This window comes from Macrosteles quadrilineatus, unplaced genomic scaffold (genome assembly GCF_028750875.1).
Source record: "Macrosteles quadrilineatus isolate MER2022 unplaced genomic scaffold, UCM_ALF_1.0 Scaffold_7__1_contigs__length_78375512, whole genome shotgun sequence".
NCBI classification, from domain to species: domain Eukaryota; kingdom Metazoa; phylum Arthropoda; class Insecta; order Hemiptera; family Cicadellidae; genus Macrosteles; species Macrosteles quadrilineatus.
The window spans coordinates 63,104,610-63,127,075 of record NW_026542600.1 but is presented as its reverse complement, the minus strand read 5'-3'; the positions used below and the strand labels follow the sequence as shown (position 1 = coordinate 63,127,075).

General features: G+C 32.5%; 1 protein-coding gene across 1 annotated transcript in view; it reads right to left on the bottom strand.

Moving 5' to 3' along the window:
- Window positions 1–16,877, bottom strand: part of LOC128998760 (nucleoredoxin-like) — a 37,993-nt gene extending 21,116 nt beyond the window's left edge. Inside the window, exon 1 of the mRNA XM_054425098.1 lies at window positions 16,524–16,877. Within this exon, the coding sequence (XP_054281073.1) occupies window positions 16,524–16,643 (120 nt within the window). The 5' untranslated portion in view covers window positions 16,644–16,877. The remainder of the gene's footprint in view (window positions 1–16,523) is intronic.
- Between the last annotated feature and the right edge of the window lie 5,589 nt (window positions 16,878–22,466).

Genomic DNA, 22,466 nt, shown 5'->3' with positions numbered 1-22,466 from the left:
TCTTCTTCTTTACGGAAGCCTGTGCATGGCATAACTTAGGAAAATCTACCAATTCAAAATGTATTATTTCTGGTAGACTAGCACCATGATCGTTGACACGAATACGTTTATGTGCCTAAATATATAAACCAAGAAATACTAATTAATGAAGGATTTGGTTTGTGAGACATTATTTGTATTTATATAGTGTTTTGGGAACTAAACTGTTTAAACACGCCGTCTTAACTTGATACAAATGTAATATTTAACGTAATATCAGTCAATTAGGTAAAATCATATTGCTAAAAAACAAATTAAAATCTCCTTGACAAAATTAAGTTTATGAACGGTTTTGAATAGCAATAATACTTAAATGACTGAAATAATAGTAACTTATGCCAAAAGAATCAACCGGAAGATAAATAAAGCTCAAACAAAACAATCAAATCATAAATAGCTAACATAAAAGTGTTTATTGGATTTATACATACAGCATTCCCCATGTACTATAAGCTGGAAGGGTTTTAAATATATACTAGTGTCTCTTATGTTCGATTTCGAGCAATTGCTACGTATTAAAGGCGTTATTTTAAAACGAATTTCAACCAAGTCGGCAATTGTTTGTAGCATACTGTTAAATTAGCAAACTTATTGACTGTTTACAATTAACATATGAGTAGATATAATATAGCAATATGACCCCACTTTCGGCGTTTTAGAGGCACTTTTAGGGCACTTTTTATAGGGGAAAAATGAGGAAAAAATGGAAGAGCTTTTTTTGGCCACTTTTTTTAAAGACCCAGCTCTCGACCTATACACCCCTATATAAATTTTCTACTTTTTTAATACTAAAAATTACGTCTGGAAATGGTGAGCTTTTTTTGGCCACTTTTTTAAAGACCAGCTATATTTAGATCTCGTCCAATACAAGCCCATACAAATGTTCAAACTCCATTAAAATTTCAAATCCACATCCATTCCCATGTATATTTTCAAAATCATGTTAGGTTTGTGCGTGAACTCGGGCATGCTCCCAGCTTATGACGTGCTCTCTTGGACATCCTTAGTGGAAATCCATGAGTTCTGGCTACTTGGGAACCCAAGCCATTTGACATACAATGAATTACCCTTTCTCCTAATTACCTTCTCTACCAAATACATGTCCTTATACTTGGTCTTTAACAACTCCTCTGTATAGAAGCCTCCCCTGATTATATTGCCATTTTCATCTTTCAAGATATAAGTCACAGGCTTTGTATTCTTAACTTCTGCTATTGTAAATAGTTCCCCTGTCCAATTTGGAGTATAACCTTTACTAAAAACATGTTTATACTTGGAAATCCTTACGCTATCACCTACCTTATATCTTGGCTTTTTAACTTGTACTACTTTAGAAGTCAACCTCTCATGCACATATTTACTATTCTTAACATTCACTTGGTTAGGCTTCATTCCTATAGATCTATGCACCTTATTATTATATTTTCGAATTAACTTTGGAAGTAAATCCAACCATTTATAACTCCCCTGAGCACTGAATTCCCTATATAACCAATTCTTTAAAGTTCTCTGAAACCTCTCCACAATTGAAGCCTTAGTTGTAGAAAAAGTGTGATAGTGATTAATATTTAATTTTTTCATTAGTTTGCTAAAATATTGATTAAAAAATTCTTTTCCATTGTCAGATTGAATGTTTTTAACCCCCTTTGGTAGAATGGTTTTAATGGCTTCTGTAACCACTAACCCTGTCTTATTCTTTAGTGGAGCAGCATAAGCTTTTTTAGAAAATGTATCTATTAAAGTTAAAATATATTTATTGCCAGAATTTTCTCTAGCATAGTTTTGCATATCAATTAAATCTATTTGTAAGGTTTCGTTTATACCCAATACTTTAAAAGACCTTCTAATGAAATTCTTTCTTGCAGGCTTATGAAGTTCGTATGCAATTTCATTCATTTTTTATAACATCATCCTTTCCTGTAACTCTAAATACATCACCATTAGCCCCAATCAATAGATTATCTTCCATTCTTTTAAATACATAGTTTTCTGGTATATATGGTCTATTATCTATATACTTAAATCCACTCAAAGATGTGGGGTCAGCAACTAATAAATCAGGATTATATTCCATCAAATTAAAAATTTTTTCTCCATATACAAATTTTGATCCATCGTAATGCATAGATTGTGACATTAGACAAATATCATCCGAATGTTCCCCCTCTGGTAGATTTCTTATAAATTGTTTTTTGGCATCCCAACATTTTTCTTTTTTATCAAAAGTTATAGTCTGTTCTTTTATAACACAGTCAGTGTCATCAATGGCAGGTTTGACACGTACTAACCTTTTACTATTAAAACTCCAATAGCCTGCTTCCATTTTTGGAACTTGTGAAACATTCACAGCATCTTTACTATCTGTACCTTCCATCAAATTACTAATTTTCTGTTTCTTTGCATTCCAAACACCATTCTCTGATTCTAAAAATTCATAATTATTATCGTCTTGTACAAATTTACCATCTTCTTTTCGTATTAAAGTCTGTTGTAAAGTGGGCACATCATCTAAACTTTCACCCTTTTCTACATTAGTAATTTTCTGTTTCTTAGCATTCCAAATACCATTCTCTGATTCTAAAAATTCATAATTATTATCGTCTTGTACAAATGTACCATCTTTTTTTCGTATTAAAGTCTGTTGTAAAGTGGGCACATCATCTAAACTTTCACCCTTTCCCACATTAGTAATTTTCTGTTTTTTAGCATTCCAATTTTTATTCTTAGATTCTAAAAACTCATATTTAGTTTTACCTTGTAAAAAGACATCACCTTTTCTAGTTAATGTCTGTCCCAAAGTTGATACATACATACATTTATTACATTATACATTTATTACATACATACATACATTTGTTGATACATCATCTACAAACTCCCCATCTTTAACATTACCAATTTTACGGTTTAAACCATTCCAACTATCGTCTTGTAAATTTAAAGTAGGTTCACTACTAGCCCTGGGTTCTGCAGGCTTATTATATGGATTATATAAACGATAAAATTTATCTATAAACATATTTTTATTTAATAAATAATTCCACTTTCTCTTAATTCCTCAATAATGGAATCTATTTCATTATCCACTCCTGAGTTACCGGCTTGGCGACTTAGCCAAAGAAGTCTTAACCTATCTACAAGCTCATTAGGATCATCCCAATAAATATAGTCTATTTTATTACCAGTCACTTGTCTCAAACCTTCACCAACAGATTTAAAAAGAGGTTTAATTATATTAAGATATTTAGTATGTCTATTACTTGAAATTGGTGCACCATCTTTGTAACTCTTTAAATGTCCATTTGTAGCTTCCAAAATTTCTTTATAGTTTTGCAAATCAGCCGGAGTATAATCCTCAGGTTCTTTTAAAGTTAACAATTGCCACAAACCTTTTGTCCCCTTGTAGGTTTTATTTGCAATTGTAACATCATCATTGGCAATGTCAACTTCCTTATTTCCAATAAAAAATTTATTTGCTTCTCGTCTAATACCATATGTAGTGTCTGTCATACTACTTTTACTGAGGTAATTTCCTAAATAGTCTGATGCTAAAAGACCAAAATCTAATTTCTGTGGAGTAGATTGTTGTAATGGTTGCAATCTTGGTATTATTGGTATTCTAGATGGAGTCATTGGGAGAATCTCCATTCGAGGCCTCTCTGTTTTGGCAATTTTTTTTAATTCTTGTAATGGCTCTATTAAAGGTTGGAATGTTTGAAACCTCTCTTCAGCCTCTAGAAACTTGCCACGTTTTAAAGCTCTATATTTCTCTCGTATTTGATTTGCAGAGTCAACCAATTCTTGTTGAATGTTTTTCATCTTTTATTTACATTTTATTTATCTCATTTGACAAAGGATTGTACTCAAACACTTTATCATGTATTATCAAACAATATGCAGATGTATTTGCTGGTACATTTTCTGCAGTTTCAATCTCTAATTTAATATCAACAATTCCTTCCTTCACTGTTTCGTTCTGTCTAGAACAGTCTATTACAATTAGTGGATATTTCTTCATAAACTCAGCCCTACTAATCATAGGATCTGGGATAGTATTATAGTAAGTCTCTCTAAACCTCATAAACATCTCATAAGCTTTAGAGACATCTCCACTTTCAAAGTCGAGATTTAAATCACTATAAGGATAATATTCAGAGTTTAGAAATACTTTGAGATTTTTTAACTTACAGTGATCAAATTCATCAGTTCTTTTTCGTGCACTATTATCCCTAGCTGTTTGGAAACCAAATATAATATACCTAGGCTTCTCCAAACTTGAAGATGTCTTTACTGACCATGTATGTCTTGTAGTATTGGGATATGATGGAAGTTCATGCAACTCTAAGCTTCTAAATGCAATTTGCAAATTTTTATTTTGCAGTAACATCTTTTGTAATTGTAACTTCTCCCCATCTGATGGTATTACATGTGGCATCACCCATTGAATTGAGTTAAGTGTAATTTTAGGAATCATATCAGCAGTACCACTGGCTGGAGCACTAGTGGTTGTTAATATACAATTCAAATCATTTTTGGATCTTTTCAACACCAATTCTTGTTTGACATTTACTAATACCTTATTAAAATCCTCAAATACACCCATTAACAGTTCTAATGGCAAACAAGTACTAAACTTGCCACCTTTATGGAACTCTTTTAAATTCGTGTCAGAATCAAATGCCACATTTGACAATTTAGTTGTTTTATTGTAAGAGCTCAATATTTTCATAAGACTAGAAATTCCTGGGTTTCTTACAATGTCTATTTCTTTACCTGCGACTTCATATCTAATTTCATCAAATAAGAATGCAAATGCATTATTTATAAAATGACCTTTATCATGATTTTCAATTCCTCCCTTAATATACAGATAACTCCTACATGGGAGGGTTAGCAAATCTTGATTATTAATACATATTCGAATTTCATCAGAATTATTTATTGCCAAAGTGTTATGGGGAACATAGGAGTGATTTGTAATTTTAACCACACTATCGTCGAATTGGGATTTCCCTGTAACGTCTAGAAAATCTTCCATTTTTATTAATAGAAAATTTTAACTTTAGTCCTATTGACTTTAGGAACCTAGCATTTTGTACACTTATAGATAAATTCTTATAAATTCTCATATCTTTTTTATATGACAAGTAATTGTAGTTTCTTCTCCGTTAAAGTCAATTGCCTTGTCATGCTGATCGGCAAATGTAATACTGACAACATCTAAACTTCTCTTATTTACAGGAAAATATATAATATTTCTTGGAACTTCAATAATTTTGTAGCCAGGAGGAGCTTCTGGATAAAAGCTATGTATGGTGTGTGATTTGTTTCCATTTAAATAGGACCCGTTTGCAATATTACATTTTACTCTAATCACATTTACATTATTAATGTTTATTTTATTTGTAGATTCAAACTGAACACCAGGAGTAGAAACACCTTTAAATCCCAATAAAACAGACCCTAAACATGGTTTTGTAAAATCAAACACGTGGCTAGAAAGTAGTGTAGCTTTCATAGTTTTATTATTAGCTGTAAGGAAAAAGTTTGGGATTTGTTTTTGAATTTCCTTTGCAAGCTCAACCACCTCATATGTTCCTTCAGAAATTTCTATTGTAACTGGAGCATTGTGGTCATAATAGAAAACATCATCACCTTCTCCAATGGTTAATTTGTTGCCTTTAAGTTGATTTAATTTTGGAATAAGCCATTTAAATAAAAGTTTGGATTTAGTATTAATTAATGCTTCTCCATTTTTATCTATTATAACTTTAAGTTTACCATTTAATAATTGGTTTAAATCATCAACTAAGATCTCTCCCTTTGGTAATGTTATTTTCTCTACTTTGTAATATGTTAAAGTATTTAGTGGTTTTTTAACATTAAATATAGAATTATAACTTTGAAAATCTACTAATCCAATTACATAATCATCATTTAATTCAATGGGAGGAAAGAACACTGACTTTAGCTCTGGCTCTGTACCCGAAAATGTTATGGTAAATGAATCCATTTTTATAAAGAAATATTTTTTATGAATGATAAACATAAAATTCCACAAATAGAACTATTTAAATCTTGTAATTGATCGGTTGTATAGAATATTTTATATCCCTCAAAATATTTAATTACTTCTTTTGGAGGTTGGATTCCAAATGGGTCAAAATAAATTACAATATCTTTATTTTTACGATAAGCTGTCCAATGTGTGCCAGATGAACTGTCTAAATTAACTATTCCGCACTCTTTTACTCTTGGTGTTAGATTTTTTAGCTCGTTTTTTAGGTACACCCCCCTGAAGTGAGGCACGTCTTTTGCGGCCTCTAACAGCTGGTAGTTGTCCATATTTTTTATTAAATTTTAATCCCATTCCCATCTTTGCTTTTGCCTTCATCAAATTTGTCACGGCATAAGCAGCTGCTCTTTCAGCAAGATTTGCATCCTTGGCCGTTACTCTAGTCCAAGCTAAGTCTGCTAATCTCATGTCTGCTTTGTTCCGAGCAGCGGTATCGGGATTGTTCATGTAGAATATGTCATGCTCTTTACAATAAGAGTCTAGTTTATTTTTTGGAGGTACATTTTTAGCTAAATTCTCACGTATATTCGTTCCAGGTCCACAGTACCGATATGATGGTATGTGAAGTGGAAATGGAAGGTTATTTATAAGAGTATTCAATAACCCTCGACCCCTATAAGGCTTTAGGAATAAACCTTTGCCCTTTTTACATGTTTTCTTATTATTTTTTACCATTTTTATTATATAAAAAATGTCTTTTATTCAACAAAAACACAAATTTAAAATAGTACATACTAAGGAAAATATACCAAAGAAGTTGGGTCTATTTCCTACCAATATTCGATGTGTTATTTGTGGTCCAAGTGGAAGTGGGAAGACGGTTGTAATTTATAACTTAATTGTAAGAAAGGAAGGATTAAAATTTACAAACTTATATTTAATATCAAAATCTTTAGAACAAGAAAAATATAAAAAAATAATTGAAATATTTAGTTTGTGTGACGAAGTGAAATTACACACGTTTACTGACTGTGAAATCACGCCAAATGATGTAAAATCACAGTCCGTTGTTGTATTTGATGATATAAATAGTCCAAATATTACACAATTTTTCTCAATGGGTCGACATAAAAATATTAACAGTTTTTACTTGTGTCAATCTTACAGCAAAGTACACAAACATTTACGTGATAATGTAAATTTCCTTATATTATTCAAACAAGATGACTTGAATTTAAAACATGTATATAACAATCATGTTGGTAATGATTTTTCATTTAACCAATTTAAAAATCTCTGCCACCAATGTTGGGATAAAACTAAATATGGCTTTTTCGTAATAGACAAAGAAAGGTTAAAGAATAATGGCAAATATAGATTTATGTTTGATCAATTTTATAATGACCAAGTGCAAGAGTATTGATACCATCTTCTAGAATAAACCTCTTGTCATCGTCAAATGATAGTACTTTCTTATTCATGGTCAAGGTTTGAAGGTGATGATTTGTAGATTTAATTCTTGTCACATTCTCATAGTAGTCTTGCCCAGTTGCAAGACAGTATAAATAATGTTGATGTCTAAGGAGATGTTTAACTGTAGCACCATCAGCTCCTTTAGCTTTCTTCACCTCTAAAGCTTGCTTGTCTTCTTCATATAACCATTTTAGAGAAATATAAGAATATAACTTTGGTCTTAAACCACAATATTCATACATAATATGACCATCTAATTCGTCTTTAAACTTTCCAGTGACTTTTTTATTTTTATCAGAGTATAAGAAATGGTCTTTACTATATCCAGAGGTATCAAAATAGTGCAAGTCACATTCTATTTCCTTGTAAAAGTCCTCTGTAACTATAGAATACATTAAAGAATCTGTATCTGTCATAAGAAATCTTTTGTTCTTAAATTTTGACATATAATTATAGTGGAAATCATACATTATTACTTTACTAATATCCAAAATGGTCATTCCCAAATATATCGGCTTATTAAACTTTACAACTAATTTATTTAAATGTATAGCATGTAAATTGTTATCGAACTTTTTGCTACAGTCAAACCTTGGATTATTGACATATTTTGTTAATAGTGACTCATCCTTGAGATATATATCACGAAACTTTCGTTGATTCATGATTGTTCGACCAAAGAGACTATTATTTAGCAATTTGTAAAAGTCTTTTTCAAAATCATTTTTAGCCCATTTTCGTTTTTCAATATTAAAATTAATATAGGGCGCAAGCCATTTAGACTGTCTAAATTTTAAAATTCTGTGGTATTTTGTAGCAATCAAACCCAATTCCTCATATTTTTGTAATGCTTTATAATGTAAAATATATTTAGTTTTGTCATTTAAATTAGGTATTAATTTGCCATTCATTTTCTCAGGTGCCAATGGATAGTCATTATGTAAATCATGTAAGCTTTTATCATATTTTAAATCAACTTCTAAAATATATCCAAACTCATCATTTTGATTGTTTTTGTAGTCTATCTCATTCGTCCAACGAAATCCACCAATGGGTAGTGTCTCACACATAGCTGTAGAGTATAGCGAGTTACAATCTAAATATATTAAATACACACTTTCTTGATTGGGATCATAATGTTCGCCCATATATCTATTATTGGCTTTAGCGTAACGTGTAGAAATCATACTGACTCCTCCTCTGATTGCACTTTCTATGAACAAATGCATGTCAATATCTTGAAATAATTGTAATTTTATACCAGTCATTCTAAGACAGGCTTCCCATGTTAGTCCTGGAAGTGAATACATATGTACGGGGTCAAGTTTATAATCCTTTAAACACAAGTCCCTAAATGTCTCAAACACATCAGCCAGTAGCAATACATCTGTTTTAAGATATAAATCATGATATTCTTGTAAATTCTTGATATTAAAATGGGTCCAGACATTTTTAGCATGTTCATATTCATTGGGAGAGATATGTTCTTTAGTTATAGAACTGTAAAATGTTTCAATTGGGGGTAGAGACTCTGCGAACTTATCTGGTCCCGTCATATATTCATAGGGATATACACCTTTACGTTGTAGTAGTGGATTTTGTATGAGTCTAAATGTGTTCAAATTGGAAGCCAATTTATATAATGGAAGGGACAGAAAGTTGTATGAATCTAAAAATACTAAATCATCAACAGAGAATGATATATATTTTTCCATATCCTTGGCTATACAATCTAATTTACGATTATATTTTCCCAAGTGTTGCATTATTAAATGCCCATCATAATTTTTCAAGTTATGGAAGAATACTGGGATTTTATTTGTTACTTTATAGTTTAAATTACAATCATTGTGGGAAGCTCCACGGTATTGGCCAGATGAATGACAATGATCTCTCGCCCTATCAAAATATAGGGGCTTTTCACAAATATGACAATGCGTTGAGTTTTGGAAAGATGCCTCTTGCTCAGGAGTCATTACAAGGGGAATATATATCGCCATTTGACTTTTAATAAAATCATAAGTCTCAAATAATCTTTCGAAAAACACATCCATAACATTTGCACCACTATATAACTCTTCAGAAATAATCTTAGAATCTTTTACTACGACAAATGCAAATCCCGATGGAATATGTATATTGGAGTTTATAAAACATTCAAAATCTGCATAAATCACAAATGGGGCTTTAAGTTGATATTTATAATTTTTAAATTGTAATGTATCTTGTTTAGACATTTCCACTCGTTGGGCATCAAAGTTTTTACAATATGTTATATGATGTTCTAATTTATCTTTAGTGTAAAAATGTTGTAAACAAAACTTGCAAAAATACTTCTTATGGTCATATTTTGTAGATCGTAGCATTAACCTATTAAAATCACGAATTAAACAGTAATGTGATTTACGACCTTGTTGTAATAATAATAGATCTATATGAGTAATACTATTTAGTTTGGTTCTTCTTAATGGATATATAAATTTTTGGTCTTCAACTCCAAATACATTAACACTTATATTATTCTTTCTTTCAAATTGATCTATGTCAGATATTTTTACGGGATATTTTATATTTGTCATGTTCAACTTACCTACGTAGGGTGCATAGTTAGAGACTCTATTAGCATGTTTAGCATTCCTTGGATATAAAGCTGCTAAAATTGACCAAAGGAAGCATTTATTATCAACATTCTTTATATTTAAAACTGCTTTTGTCAATTGAATACTTTTTGGTGTGGGAATATATGACTTTGGAGTTAGGGGCTTATACTTGTAAACGTGCAACTGCCAATATTTAGTGTGGTCATATATCCATCCACTACCCTCGGCTTGATATTTGTGTATGGAAGCGTCAATCTTTAAAAGAGCATTTTCAATTTTAGGCTTTAAATCTCTCTTCTCAATGGTTAATATAGTAAGGCTTCTGAAATCTGCAATACATTCTTTCTCATTAACTAATTTTCCATTTTGATCTATTGTATATTTTATAAATTTAATTCTCCTTACTAAAGTCCATTTTATCGGTAGAGGACAAGACTGAAGAGTACTTTTAAGTTCAGTTTTAATCGATTCACCGACAAATTTAATCATTGTATATGGACATTTGTTACAAGAATTTACGTGTCTTTTAAAATGACCAACAACATTTCTTTTACAGAAATTACAAGTCTTGTGACTTTGTAATATATGAGATTTTAGAGCCATGTTACTATCACAGATTATATCACAAACTTTGCACAGTTTCACCTTCATTTTATGTATTACCTTGTAGTGGCGAATAAGGTTGCTTTTTTTGGAGAGCGATGCAAAACAATGTTGACATGTAGTCTTCATTTTTATATATGTAATTAAAAAATAGGTTGGCATCTTCTATATAGTAGAAATTACATTTTGACAATTTCAATTAATGAGAAATAATAATTTGAATCAGAATTTTATATTTTAATATTCAAAACAATTTCATACAATAAGATTTGGCAATTGTAATTTTCTAAATCAAAACTAAATCCAAAATCTTAAATAAAAATACTTTTTAGCAATTCAGATTGCTGAGTCTACATATATACAGAGTGAGTGTTATCTATGTTAAAATGGACTTGACAAAATTATATAGTGAGTATAATTCGGCTAAGTTTTAAAATAATAACTTGTGCACACTATTGACTCAAAGTCCCCCCGTGAGTGAATTTGGCTAAGTTTTTAAATAATAACTTGTGCACACTATTGACTCAAAGTCCCCCCGTGAGTGAATTTGGCTAAGTTTTTAAATAATAACTTGTGCACACTATTGACTCAAAGTCCCCCCGTGAGTGAATTTGGCTAAGTTTTTAAATAATAACTTGTGCACACTATTGACTCAAAGTCCCCCCGTGAGTGAATTCGGCTAAGTTTTAAAATAATAACTTGTGCACACTATTGACTCAAAGTCCCCCCGTGAGTGAATTTGGCTAAGTTTTTACAAAATAACATGTACACACTATTGACTCAAAGTCCCCCCGTGAGTGAATTCGGCTAAGTTTTAAAATAATAACTTGTGCACACTATTGACTCAAAGTCCCCCCGTGAGTGAATTTGGCTAAGTTTTTACAAAATAACGTGTACACACTTTTGATTTGAAGTCCCCCGGTGGGTTGAATCCAGCTAAGTTTTTAAAAAATAACTTGTATATATTTTTGACTCACTTAAAAATAGTAATAACAAAATAAGTTACTTTTTTTGGATAGAGAAGCAGCACACAGTTGACATGTAACTAAAAAACAAAGTTAGCATCTTCTATATGGTGGAAATTACATTTTAAAGAATTTCAATTAATGGGAAATAATAATTTAAATCAGAATTTTAAATTTTAATATTCAAAACAATTTCATACAATAAGATTTGGCAATTGTAATTTTCTAAATCAAAACTAAATCCAAAATCTTAAATAAAAATACTTTTTAGCAATTCAGATTGCTGAGTCTACATATATACAGAGTGAGTGTTAGTTATAGAGAAGACTATGTTACCTATGTTAAAAGGAACTCGACAAAATTATATAGTGAGTATAATTCGGCTAAGTTTTTAAATAATAACTTGTGCACATTTTGACTCAAAGTCCCCTGGTGCGTGAAGTTTGGCTAAGTTTTTAAATAATAACTTGTGCAAACGTTTGACTCAAAGTTCCCCCGTGAGTATAATTCGGCTAAGTTTTTAAATAATAACTTGTACACATTTTGATTCAAAGTCCCCTGGTGCGTGAAGTTTGGCTAAGTTTTTAAATAATAACTTGTGCAAACGTTTGACTCAAAGTTCCCCCCGTGAGTATAATTCGGCTAAGTTTTTAAATAATAACTTGTGCAAACTTTTGACTCAAAGTCCCCCTCATGAGTGAATTTGGCTAAGTTTTTTAAAATAGACTTATATACATTTTAAGTTCCTTAGTGACTGTTCAAAATACTCTAAGTGTTTAAAAATAGATTTATATACATTTTAAGTTCCTTGGTGACTGTTCAAAATACTCTAAGTGTTTAAAAATATACTTATATACATTTTTTACAAGTTCCTTAGTGACTCAATTCGGCTAAGTTTTTTAAAAATGGACTCGGGAAATTAGCTACACTTCTAAGTTAAAAGAAATACAGAGTATGAGTACAAACATCAATTACGTCACCAATTGATCCCATGACCCGACACGCGACAACATATTACAATAGTCTAGCTTAGATGTCAAAGACTTACCATAGCAAGAAGATCCAGGTGGAAGAGTGAGTGATGATTCCGTAGAATGCCCCCCCTTATATACCACAAAATTGTCTAAATTAATTTAGAACAATGGAAATTGAACAAACTGAAATTGAACAATTGAATAATTGAGGTCAATCAATCAAACATATTTGGTAATTGTCTAAACCTGCCCCAGACAGACTGGCGCCAGACAGGCAGAGAATGTTGACAATTGGTTTTGATTGGGGTCATTAGGTTACACTCACAGTCATTCATTTGAGTCGGGCATAGTTTACGCATAGCCTTAAGCGTGCCCGAGTTCGCGCACAAACCTAACATGATTTTGAAAATATACATGGGAATGGATGTGGATTTGAAATTTTAATGGAGTTTGAACATTTGTATGGGCTTGTATTGGACGAGATCTAAATATAGCTGGTCTTTAAAAAAGTGGCCAAAAAAAGCTCACCATTTCCAGACGTAATTTTTAGTATTAAAAAAGTAGAAAATTTATATAGGGGTGTATAGGTCGAGAGCTGGGTCTTTAAAAAAAGTGGCCAAAAAAAGCTCTTCCATTTTTTCCTCATTTTTCCCCTATAAAAAGTGCCCTAAAAGTGCCTCTAAAACGCCGAAAGTGGGGTCATATTGCTATATTATATCTACTCATATGCTCTTCTTCTCACTTTTGATTTCTGACAACAGCTGGAGTTTCATAACAATTTTTGTTTCCAATGTTAATCTTATGGAGAATTTCGAAACTTTAAAGGGTTCCAGGCCAGGGCCTCACTATCTCATTATTTCCCTAAAAAGAAAGTTTCCTGCACAACTTAACGTTACACTCTTTCCAATGACACCAAAAACATGACAATCGGTTTAGTAGTTTCGGAGGAGTAATTGTCACCAAAAATCTGCTTGCGTATAAAATGAGTATAGTTTATATGTAGAGAGCAGCACTGCCAGCTGGAATAATGTTTAAGAGACATGTTTCGACAATCGAATCAAACCCAGAGAACGTAATCAAATGATAAATAGATTATATTAAACTAACAACAGGGCGGCTTCAATGTATACATCTTCCATGTACTCTTTGAAGGGAAAATTAGCCATGCCACTCAGGCTGCAATAGTTTTCAAAAGAGATATCCGAAAATCTATGGCATCATGGATAACGTAATCAAATTAAAAATAGCAGTTAAATTTTTTTATGGTATAAATTTATGATGTTTTTATTTACGGAACCTTTGAAGGTGTTTAAACAGCTATAATACTCAGGAGGTTGCAATAGCTATTGCAATCATAGTCAATAGACAATTTAGAAAATTAAAATAATCACAGAAAACTAAATCAAATATGTAAATAGCTAACAAAAAATTTTTCTAAGAATTGAATCTATATAACATTTCTCTGTACCCTTGAAGAGTTTTGAATAGCTAATATTATTTAGAAGGCTGTACAGATTCACAGCTTTAATAACTTTAAAGAGCTGAAAAATCTGGAAATTGAATCAATCTCAGATAACTTAGTGAAATTATAATAAGCTAACATACAATTTGTTCAAAGTCTTGAATGTCTATGACATTTTATATAGTGTACCCTCGAAGGAATGTTTGTTGTACCTTTAACAGCTTTAATACTTAGAAGGCTTCTTTAAAAGCTTTAATTTTCAAAATAAATATCTGCAAACAGAGTCAACCACAAAAAAACTTTGTAAAACTGAAGTAGTTTCATATCTTAAATGTAGGGCCTACAACATTTTCCAAACACATTTTCCTCCAACACATGAAAAACCACCACATTTCTGAAAGTTTCTGATATTTTCTAACACCTTTCGCTTATTTTCCAGCTCGGTTCGGCATCAGGCGTCGGTTTAGTCACAGTCACCTCCCCCGCTATCTATGACAGTAATGAATGGCCTGGGGTGCGACAGGAGAGGGAGGGAATTGCTAGGGTGCGGGTGTATTGTTCATCAGGCGTTGTAGTCCTTCAAACATTAGAGTACATAATTAGCAATATTGACACAACTGGATTTCGTCCTCATGAAAACACATGTGATTGTAAATATTGTGTCTAGTGATATAACGATAACCTAAGATAGTATTGTTATTATTGAGCGGAGCGAAGCGAAGCTCTTATACTACACTCCTGCTTTTGTTTTACAAATACTGTACTCCTCATGATATGTAGCCTGGTACACCAAAAGTATTTCTCTTAGAAAACCTGTAGACCAAAAGACATTGAATACTAGTTTTATTGAATTTTTAGTCAAACATGTATTAGAACAGTAATGGATGTATATACATACGCCCATGTCCAACAATAATTACATTGGCTTAATTGATATTGTACTTGGTTTTGTTCATATGCGACTTCACAACGATGTGATAGTACCAAACTTTATTGCTCGTAAAACTTGAGTAGCATTAGATTATTTAGTTGTACCATTGCAACTTTGTGAAAGGTGTTTAGTATGTAATACATGATTTACATACAAAGGTTTCTTTTGCGTCAACCTTTTAAGTAAAATAAATGAACAAAAGACAAACATCAATATTAAGTAACTACTTAATCAGTTTTTTGTTATAAATCAAATAAAACTTAAAATTTTAGTTATCGTGGTAAAAAAATGTTCAACTTTATAAGAGTACTTGGCTAAAACCATTGACTATATATAGTCAATGCTAAAACCTATTGAGAGTTTAATAAAATGTCCACTAACATAGTTTTTATTTTATTTTTCTCGCAGTTTTTCTTATCGCTGACATAAAACAAACCTGATGTTCATAGGCAAAGTTTTGTATAGATGAGAGCGAACCTCATTGTTACAATACAAAAATTGGAATACACAATTAAAACGGGCGTAGTAATAAATTGTAGTTATTGTTTCATCATTTTAGATTTTTAAAAATATAACTTAAGAGTCAACAAAAATTAGGGAACCGTGTCGCGCATGCAAATATACGTACTTAGCAGCTACAGTTTTAAGAGTCGAGGCAGGATTATTCATTTAACGCAAGATTAAGCTCCTGAGTGTGAAACGTAATGGTCTGCATGATAATGAATGTCTGCGATCAAACACATTATGGCGCAGAACTAAGCGCTAGCCATTCCACCACATGCACACCAAAACACAAAACGCTTTGTTCAATCGAGGGCCACAAGCATGTTACGGATATTAGTTCAGCCCCGGTGGGTCGTTAATAAACAATGAACTGTATGAACCGTGAACATAACCTAAACCACAGCTGTCAAACCTTGTGTGTTGATGTTTTCATTGTTGGTCACGTCGGAATTTAGTGACATTAAATTTGATTTTAAAGAAACATTTTATTGTTTTAATGAATGACGTTCTGATTCACTGGTACACCAGGACTGTTAAGACTTCTAGCATTGAGTATAAACCTAATTCTAGTTAATCAGTCTATTTCCGGTTAAAGTTTCCTAGTAATTTGTTATCACAACTATGTGTTTATCCGGGTTGAAGGACCAACATGTAGAGATTAGCCTATTAATAACTGGTTTGATCGTATAGTTGATTGATGAAGGCAAATAAATATTCAAAAAGATAAACCACTTTAATACTAATTCTTACAGAAAATAAATATGTCATCGACTGTCACACAAGAATAAGGACCATTCAAATAAAAACATAATAATAGACAGATTACATGGTAACTGTAAACAATATCTAAGTTTCGATTTGCGTCTTCAATACTTGTTTGTTTCATTACGAAACCAAGTTGATATTATAGTATTTGTTAGCAGTTTTTATTAGAATTTACCAAAAACACAACTTACCCATTTAACTTCGTCCTCTATAGGCATGGTGTACCAAGGCACACCGTGGTAGGACTGTCGGAACAGACGGGCTACACTCTCGTTGTCTTCGTCCTGGCGGAACCCCACCCAGGGGGGCATGAACACCTGGACGACCTCCAACCTCCCTCGGACCGCGGAGTACAGATCTACCAGCCTGCGGGTGGAGTCCTCGGCTTTGGAGCTGTCGGAGAGGACGCGGAAGAACACTCCGACGACGGGGTTGTCCTCCAGAGGTTTGTCTGGGGCTAGGACGTCCACGGGGACGAGCTCGAGGGGGTCCGAGGGGTCGGTGGAAGGACGCACCAGCCGCTCTCCGAACAGCCGGCGCCTCCAGTCTAGAGCCATCCCACGTGTGAGCTGTGACGTGTTGTGGTGAGGTAAGATCTGAGGGTAGTGGGATGGTGGGATGGTGGGGTGGCGGGGACAGGGGGTGGTAGTGGGGACGGTCGATACTCTCCCAACATGCGCTCGATATGAGATATGAGACTATTGTGTTGTGTTGCACCGTCGTCGCATCATTGTCCACTGTCGCATCCCGCAACAATACACAATACACACACACGTGTAAAAACAGTTAATTGGTAATTAGGTGATCAATGTTGACTGTTTAACACTGGACAACAGTGTATAGGAAATAATAGCTCCCTCCTTCTATTGAAAATTAACAATTAGGTTAAGTTTACTTGAAACTTGGTCAGTACAATATATAGTTAGATATTCAGTTAGATATACAGTACAATATTATAGTTAGACATTCGACAAAGAATTAGATTTTAGATCGTTTTTATCGAATTGGAAAATTTCAATTGATCACTATTACCTTTAAGAGTCCTTGGAGGCTAACGGCCATCTTGGATAATTTCAAACAGCTGCTGAAGAGTTATTTATCATCTAAAGATATTTTTTCAAACACCAAAGTGATTTAATTTAAATAACTAATTATTTAAATACTAATTATTCATCTAAATGAATGATTAGATTAATGAGATTAAAAATTTGTTGTTGGACGAATTATAAAATAAATAATTTAAGTAATTCGTTTTGCTTCATAATTAGTACAGCTAACTAGTAAACAAGAGTTGTTGGTACCTATATAAACAAATCAGCGTTCAGTTTTGAAATTTTGTAAACATTTGAAAGAGAAATCAAGTTTGTAAATTATGAAAAATATAGATTATGCCTACATTGATTAATTACATGTAGCCTAAATCACGTCGATCAGAGTTTATTAATTAATTACCGATTTAGTTTGATGAATATATTACACAGAATTTTATCAAACTTGACCAATAATTGATAAGTAATTGATCATATTTTATCTGAAAACGTCACATAACCAATTACTTTTTACCGAGTTTGATAAGAAATGTTCATAGGGATCTCACAAGGTCTACGCCACCGCAGTCGCAAAAAGTAGCAAAAAAGCGAAAAGGGTCATGGAATTGGATATTTTGCCCCAACGATTAAGTATTGTAAATCATATGGTACAATGCTTGTCAAGCCTCTTATGGTCACTGATTATAAAGCTAACATTCTAAATTTTTATATTTTTGTAGGGAACACCAATTTAACCAACATAACGAGATGAGGAATAAACGAATGTTAATAACTTTAAGCCCTCGAGTAGTCTTCTACGAGATTCACTTAAAAAATGTAGCCATGTGCGTTAGATAACAGTAAGAAAAAAGTTACAATCTCACACCTGCTTGCCCTGAGTTACAGGTGATTCTCTGAAAAATAACTTTAACCCGTTTCTAATACCGAATACGAAGACGAAAGAAAAATATTCTTTATCACAGACAAAAATATTACCACTAACAATGTGCTAATACGTCTCATTCTTACACGGGTCGTGTCTAATATTTCCAAATGATCTGAAAGGGATAAATTCACTTTTTGTAAAGTGTTTTTGAAAACCAACTGTGAATCAGTATTTGTTTATACAACCACTTATTCGCATGGTTCCAAGTAATGGATCCAAGTAGTTGTTTAGATTATTAGACATCTACTTGGATTTATGAACTTGCTCTGTAGGTAGTTTGGTTTAGTTACAGACAGGAAACATACCATCTTAAAGGCGTCTCTGTGGTTGGAGTTGAGGATAAAAAACATACACTGTAATATTTAGATGTATTTATCGTAGGGTGTAATGTAAGTGACGGTTTCATAAGTTCTTTTCGGAATCTTGTGGTGGCGTGGCAGTATATACAGGGTGTTTCCAAATCGCCTGGACATATTTTATGGACTTGTTCTTTGGGCTAAGTTAAACATAAAATGCCATATAAGTATGGGTCTAAAATGCCTAGATTTCTGTCTGTCAGCCTGTTTGTGATCATTTAAAGTTATTTTATATCTTGGTCATATTTCAGGATAGAAATTTCAAAATTAGTATAGTTTAGCTAGAGGGTAAAATGAGCTTTAAAAATTGCTCAATATCTCAAGCCATTTCAATATGGCAGACCATATAAAATCTGTAATGCCAAATTTCATGAAACCCGTAAATATTAAGAAAATTTATTTTATGATTAAAAAGTTGGAGAGTTTAAATTCTCTATTTTTGTGGTCATACAAAAAATTTTCTTTATATTTACGGTTTTCATGACAGTTGGTATTAAAGATTTTAAATGTCCACCATATTGAAAAGGCTTGAGATATTCTAACTACACATTTATACCAATTTTGAAATTTCTATCTTGAAAAATGCCCAAGATATGAAATAATTTAAAAAAAATCACAAACAGGCTGACAGACAGATATCTAGCCATTTTACACCCATACTTATATGGCATTTTATGATTGTTTTAGCCCATGGAACAAGTCCATAAAATATTTCCAGGCGATTTGGAAACACCCTGTATACAGAGGCCGCGGTCCTAGCTAATGGGAGGACACAATGTAAACTAAACGCCAGAACTTTATCAAACTTTAATACAAGTAGTAAAAATTTTGAAACTACACAAATTAATTAATTATATATGTGTCTATCTATATAATTAATACGCTGCATGAAACTTTGTCGGTTGAACTCCTCCGCCATTCCTTAACATATTTTATCCATTGACGTCTCATTGGAAAGAGCGTGTCGCGTAGATTTGCAAACTGGCCTTACATTTTTGAAAAGTCCCTTGGGCTCTGCCCCAGTGGCTTTGAAAGTTCCCATGTAATCCTTATGGAGAACATAATTGTTTACATTTTGATCAGCTGTATAATTTAATTGCTGTTATTTTTCAATTCAATGAAACGCATTGAATACATTTATTTACTAATTGAGTTTATGTAAACATAACCCCCAAGACGGATCGTGTTAGTATGGTTGTATCTTAAAGTTGTGTATTTATCGTTGTTTTGTGTCGCTATGAAGGATCGTGTTAGTATGACTGTAACTTAAATTTGTGCATTTATCGTTGTTTTGTGTAGCTATAATTTGTTTATTGGTTGTTTTTTTTTCTTTTAAATGCCTCCGACGTGACGACAACGAAACATAGACAGGAGGCGTAATCGTGATAACGACCGCAGCTACAGAACCGTGGCGCGTAATATGCTTAACTCATCACAGTCAGCACCTGACCCTGGACAATCTCAACTATTAGGTTACAAATGCACCCTAACACTACCCCAAAACGACTTTTCGTTCTATATTGGCCCTCTATCAATGACCTGTGTTGCATGTACAGCGAGGCATTTTGAGAAGGAGAAAACCGACAGGAATGCTTTAGGTTTATCAATAACGAAGATAAAAATGGTCTGAGCTACACACCGGTAATCTTTGAGTTGACTCTTTTAAATTAATGGTAAATATGACTGTTATTCGTTTTAAAATAACTCCTGTAATACTTTGCAATTGCTCGAATTCGAGCAACATGTACACTAGTATTGTATTAAAGTTTGATAAAGTTCTAACGTTTAGTTTACATTGTGCGAATTTTCAAAGTCATAAGATGGTTTTGATACTCTAAAAACAGGGAGTTTTTACCTTCCAATTGTCATAAAACCTTCCTTAACGAGCTAAACAAATTTTGTTTTCACAGGAATACGTAGAATAAAACAACGAAAATTTATATATACTACGTGTTATTCTAAGTTAGTTTGGTTACTTTTCTGTACAGCTCCAAACTCGAGTGTCTAAACTTTTTTCCCCGACAGTAGGTGTCGAAACCATCGAAACTTCGATGGTCGAAACACACGGCCGTTCACTTACACCTGAGTAGCTCAATTGTTCTCTTTTTAGTTTTCGTCTATACAAAAAATACAAAATATACTTTTCGACCTACTTTATCATAAATAGTTGTCAATAAAGTACATGCGATGGGGGGGGGGTTTAAGTTGTTATGTCACCCCAAGGGCAAAACATATCAGCTGGAATCGAGGACAATGGTTGCACATTTTTCCTTCATTACATTTATTAAGTTCCTAGATTTCAAACTAAGAAAATAGTATAGATTTTAAAAATTAACACAGTTTTTTTTATTTTGTACTTATTACCGTATTTCAATGTACACTTTATTAAAATGAATACCTCTTCATGGATATTAAATTCATTGAAACGCAAAGATACTCCAATAATTTTATCTTGAAATTATTATTGGTTGGTGGAGTAATATCTGACCGATCAATCTTTTTTTCCAACAACCAAAACGGGCCTAGTAGCCTAGTTGAAAACATCACTAGCTATTTTTGTTATAGCTTAACCAGAGAGAAAACACTTTTGGAGCTAGTTTATAAAGATAAACAATTTACAACATTTTGTTACATGGTTCAGTTAGATATATTATGTTAAATTAAATTATATTTTAATACAATTAGTAAGAAACAAAAATTAATTATGCAGCCATTTATCCTAGGCCTACACTCCTGTTTAGGCTCTTGGTCTTTAATTACAATTCGGCTAACTTACGCACGTATGTAAACAAAATGTCTTTCCCCCCACATTGTAGAAGCAGAATTTCGTTTAAAAACATTATCTTGCCATCTTTAACATATACATGAAAATAAACAAAACTGCCGGTTTAACAGTTATTTTAATTAATCTTTAAACCTTTGGCAAGCAGACATTTTTATCAAAAATTATCAACTCTCATGACTTGCACACATGCCGTACTGTACCCATAAAATCTTCCTGCTAACTATTACTCTAAGAAACACCCAAAACCGCTTAGCCTTTACATATCTGACACATTTATTTATTATATGTAAGGGGGTTGTTACACCCTCTTACTCCGTGGTGCCTCAGACCTTGCCTTATCACTGAGGGGCATATGCATTTCAATTAACTGCGAACCATAGATTAAAGTTATAACGACGTTTCTCCTACTTGATCCAAATAAATCGATTTGGACTTTTTTAGTTGACACGTCAGCACCTTGTCCACCGAACACAAGATCTAGTCCCGCCAGCTGATTTACACAATCAATAGTAACTCATTTATATACGATATAAAAGCTGATAACAGAAAACATTTTTGTCAGCCATATGTTCACACAACATATACATACAGTATTTTGGGAACCATGAACTGAACAATTTTAACATGGGTCCTAAACAAACATTATCTGTATTTTGAGAGGAAAGTACGAGTATACTTCAGTAGCGCAGTTTCAATTTATAACATTGTGTATTTTAATGTTTAGGAGTTTATACTAATTAGTTTTTACCATTTTATTAGAAAGTATTTATTAAAAGCAAAGGCAACGATCTTTTATAAAAAACCCCCGTCAAAATAATAAAATATGTTTACCAAGTTACTTGAAAAAAATATTAGTTTAGAGAACATTATACGTCAGAAAACGAAGATATTTGGACAACCCGATGGGTTAAGAGTAAATTGCAAATGTTAGTGAACAATAATACATAAGTCAATCCGTAAATTTGGCGAAAGGATACAAAAACCACGTCTGTATCGTCATCGAGGAGATACCAAAAAAC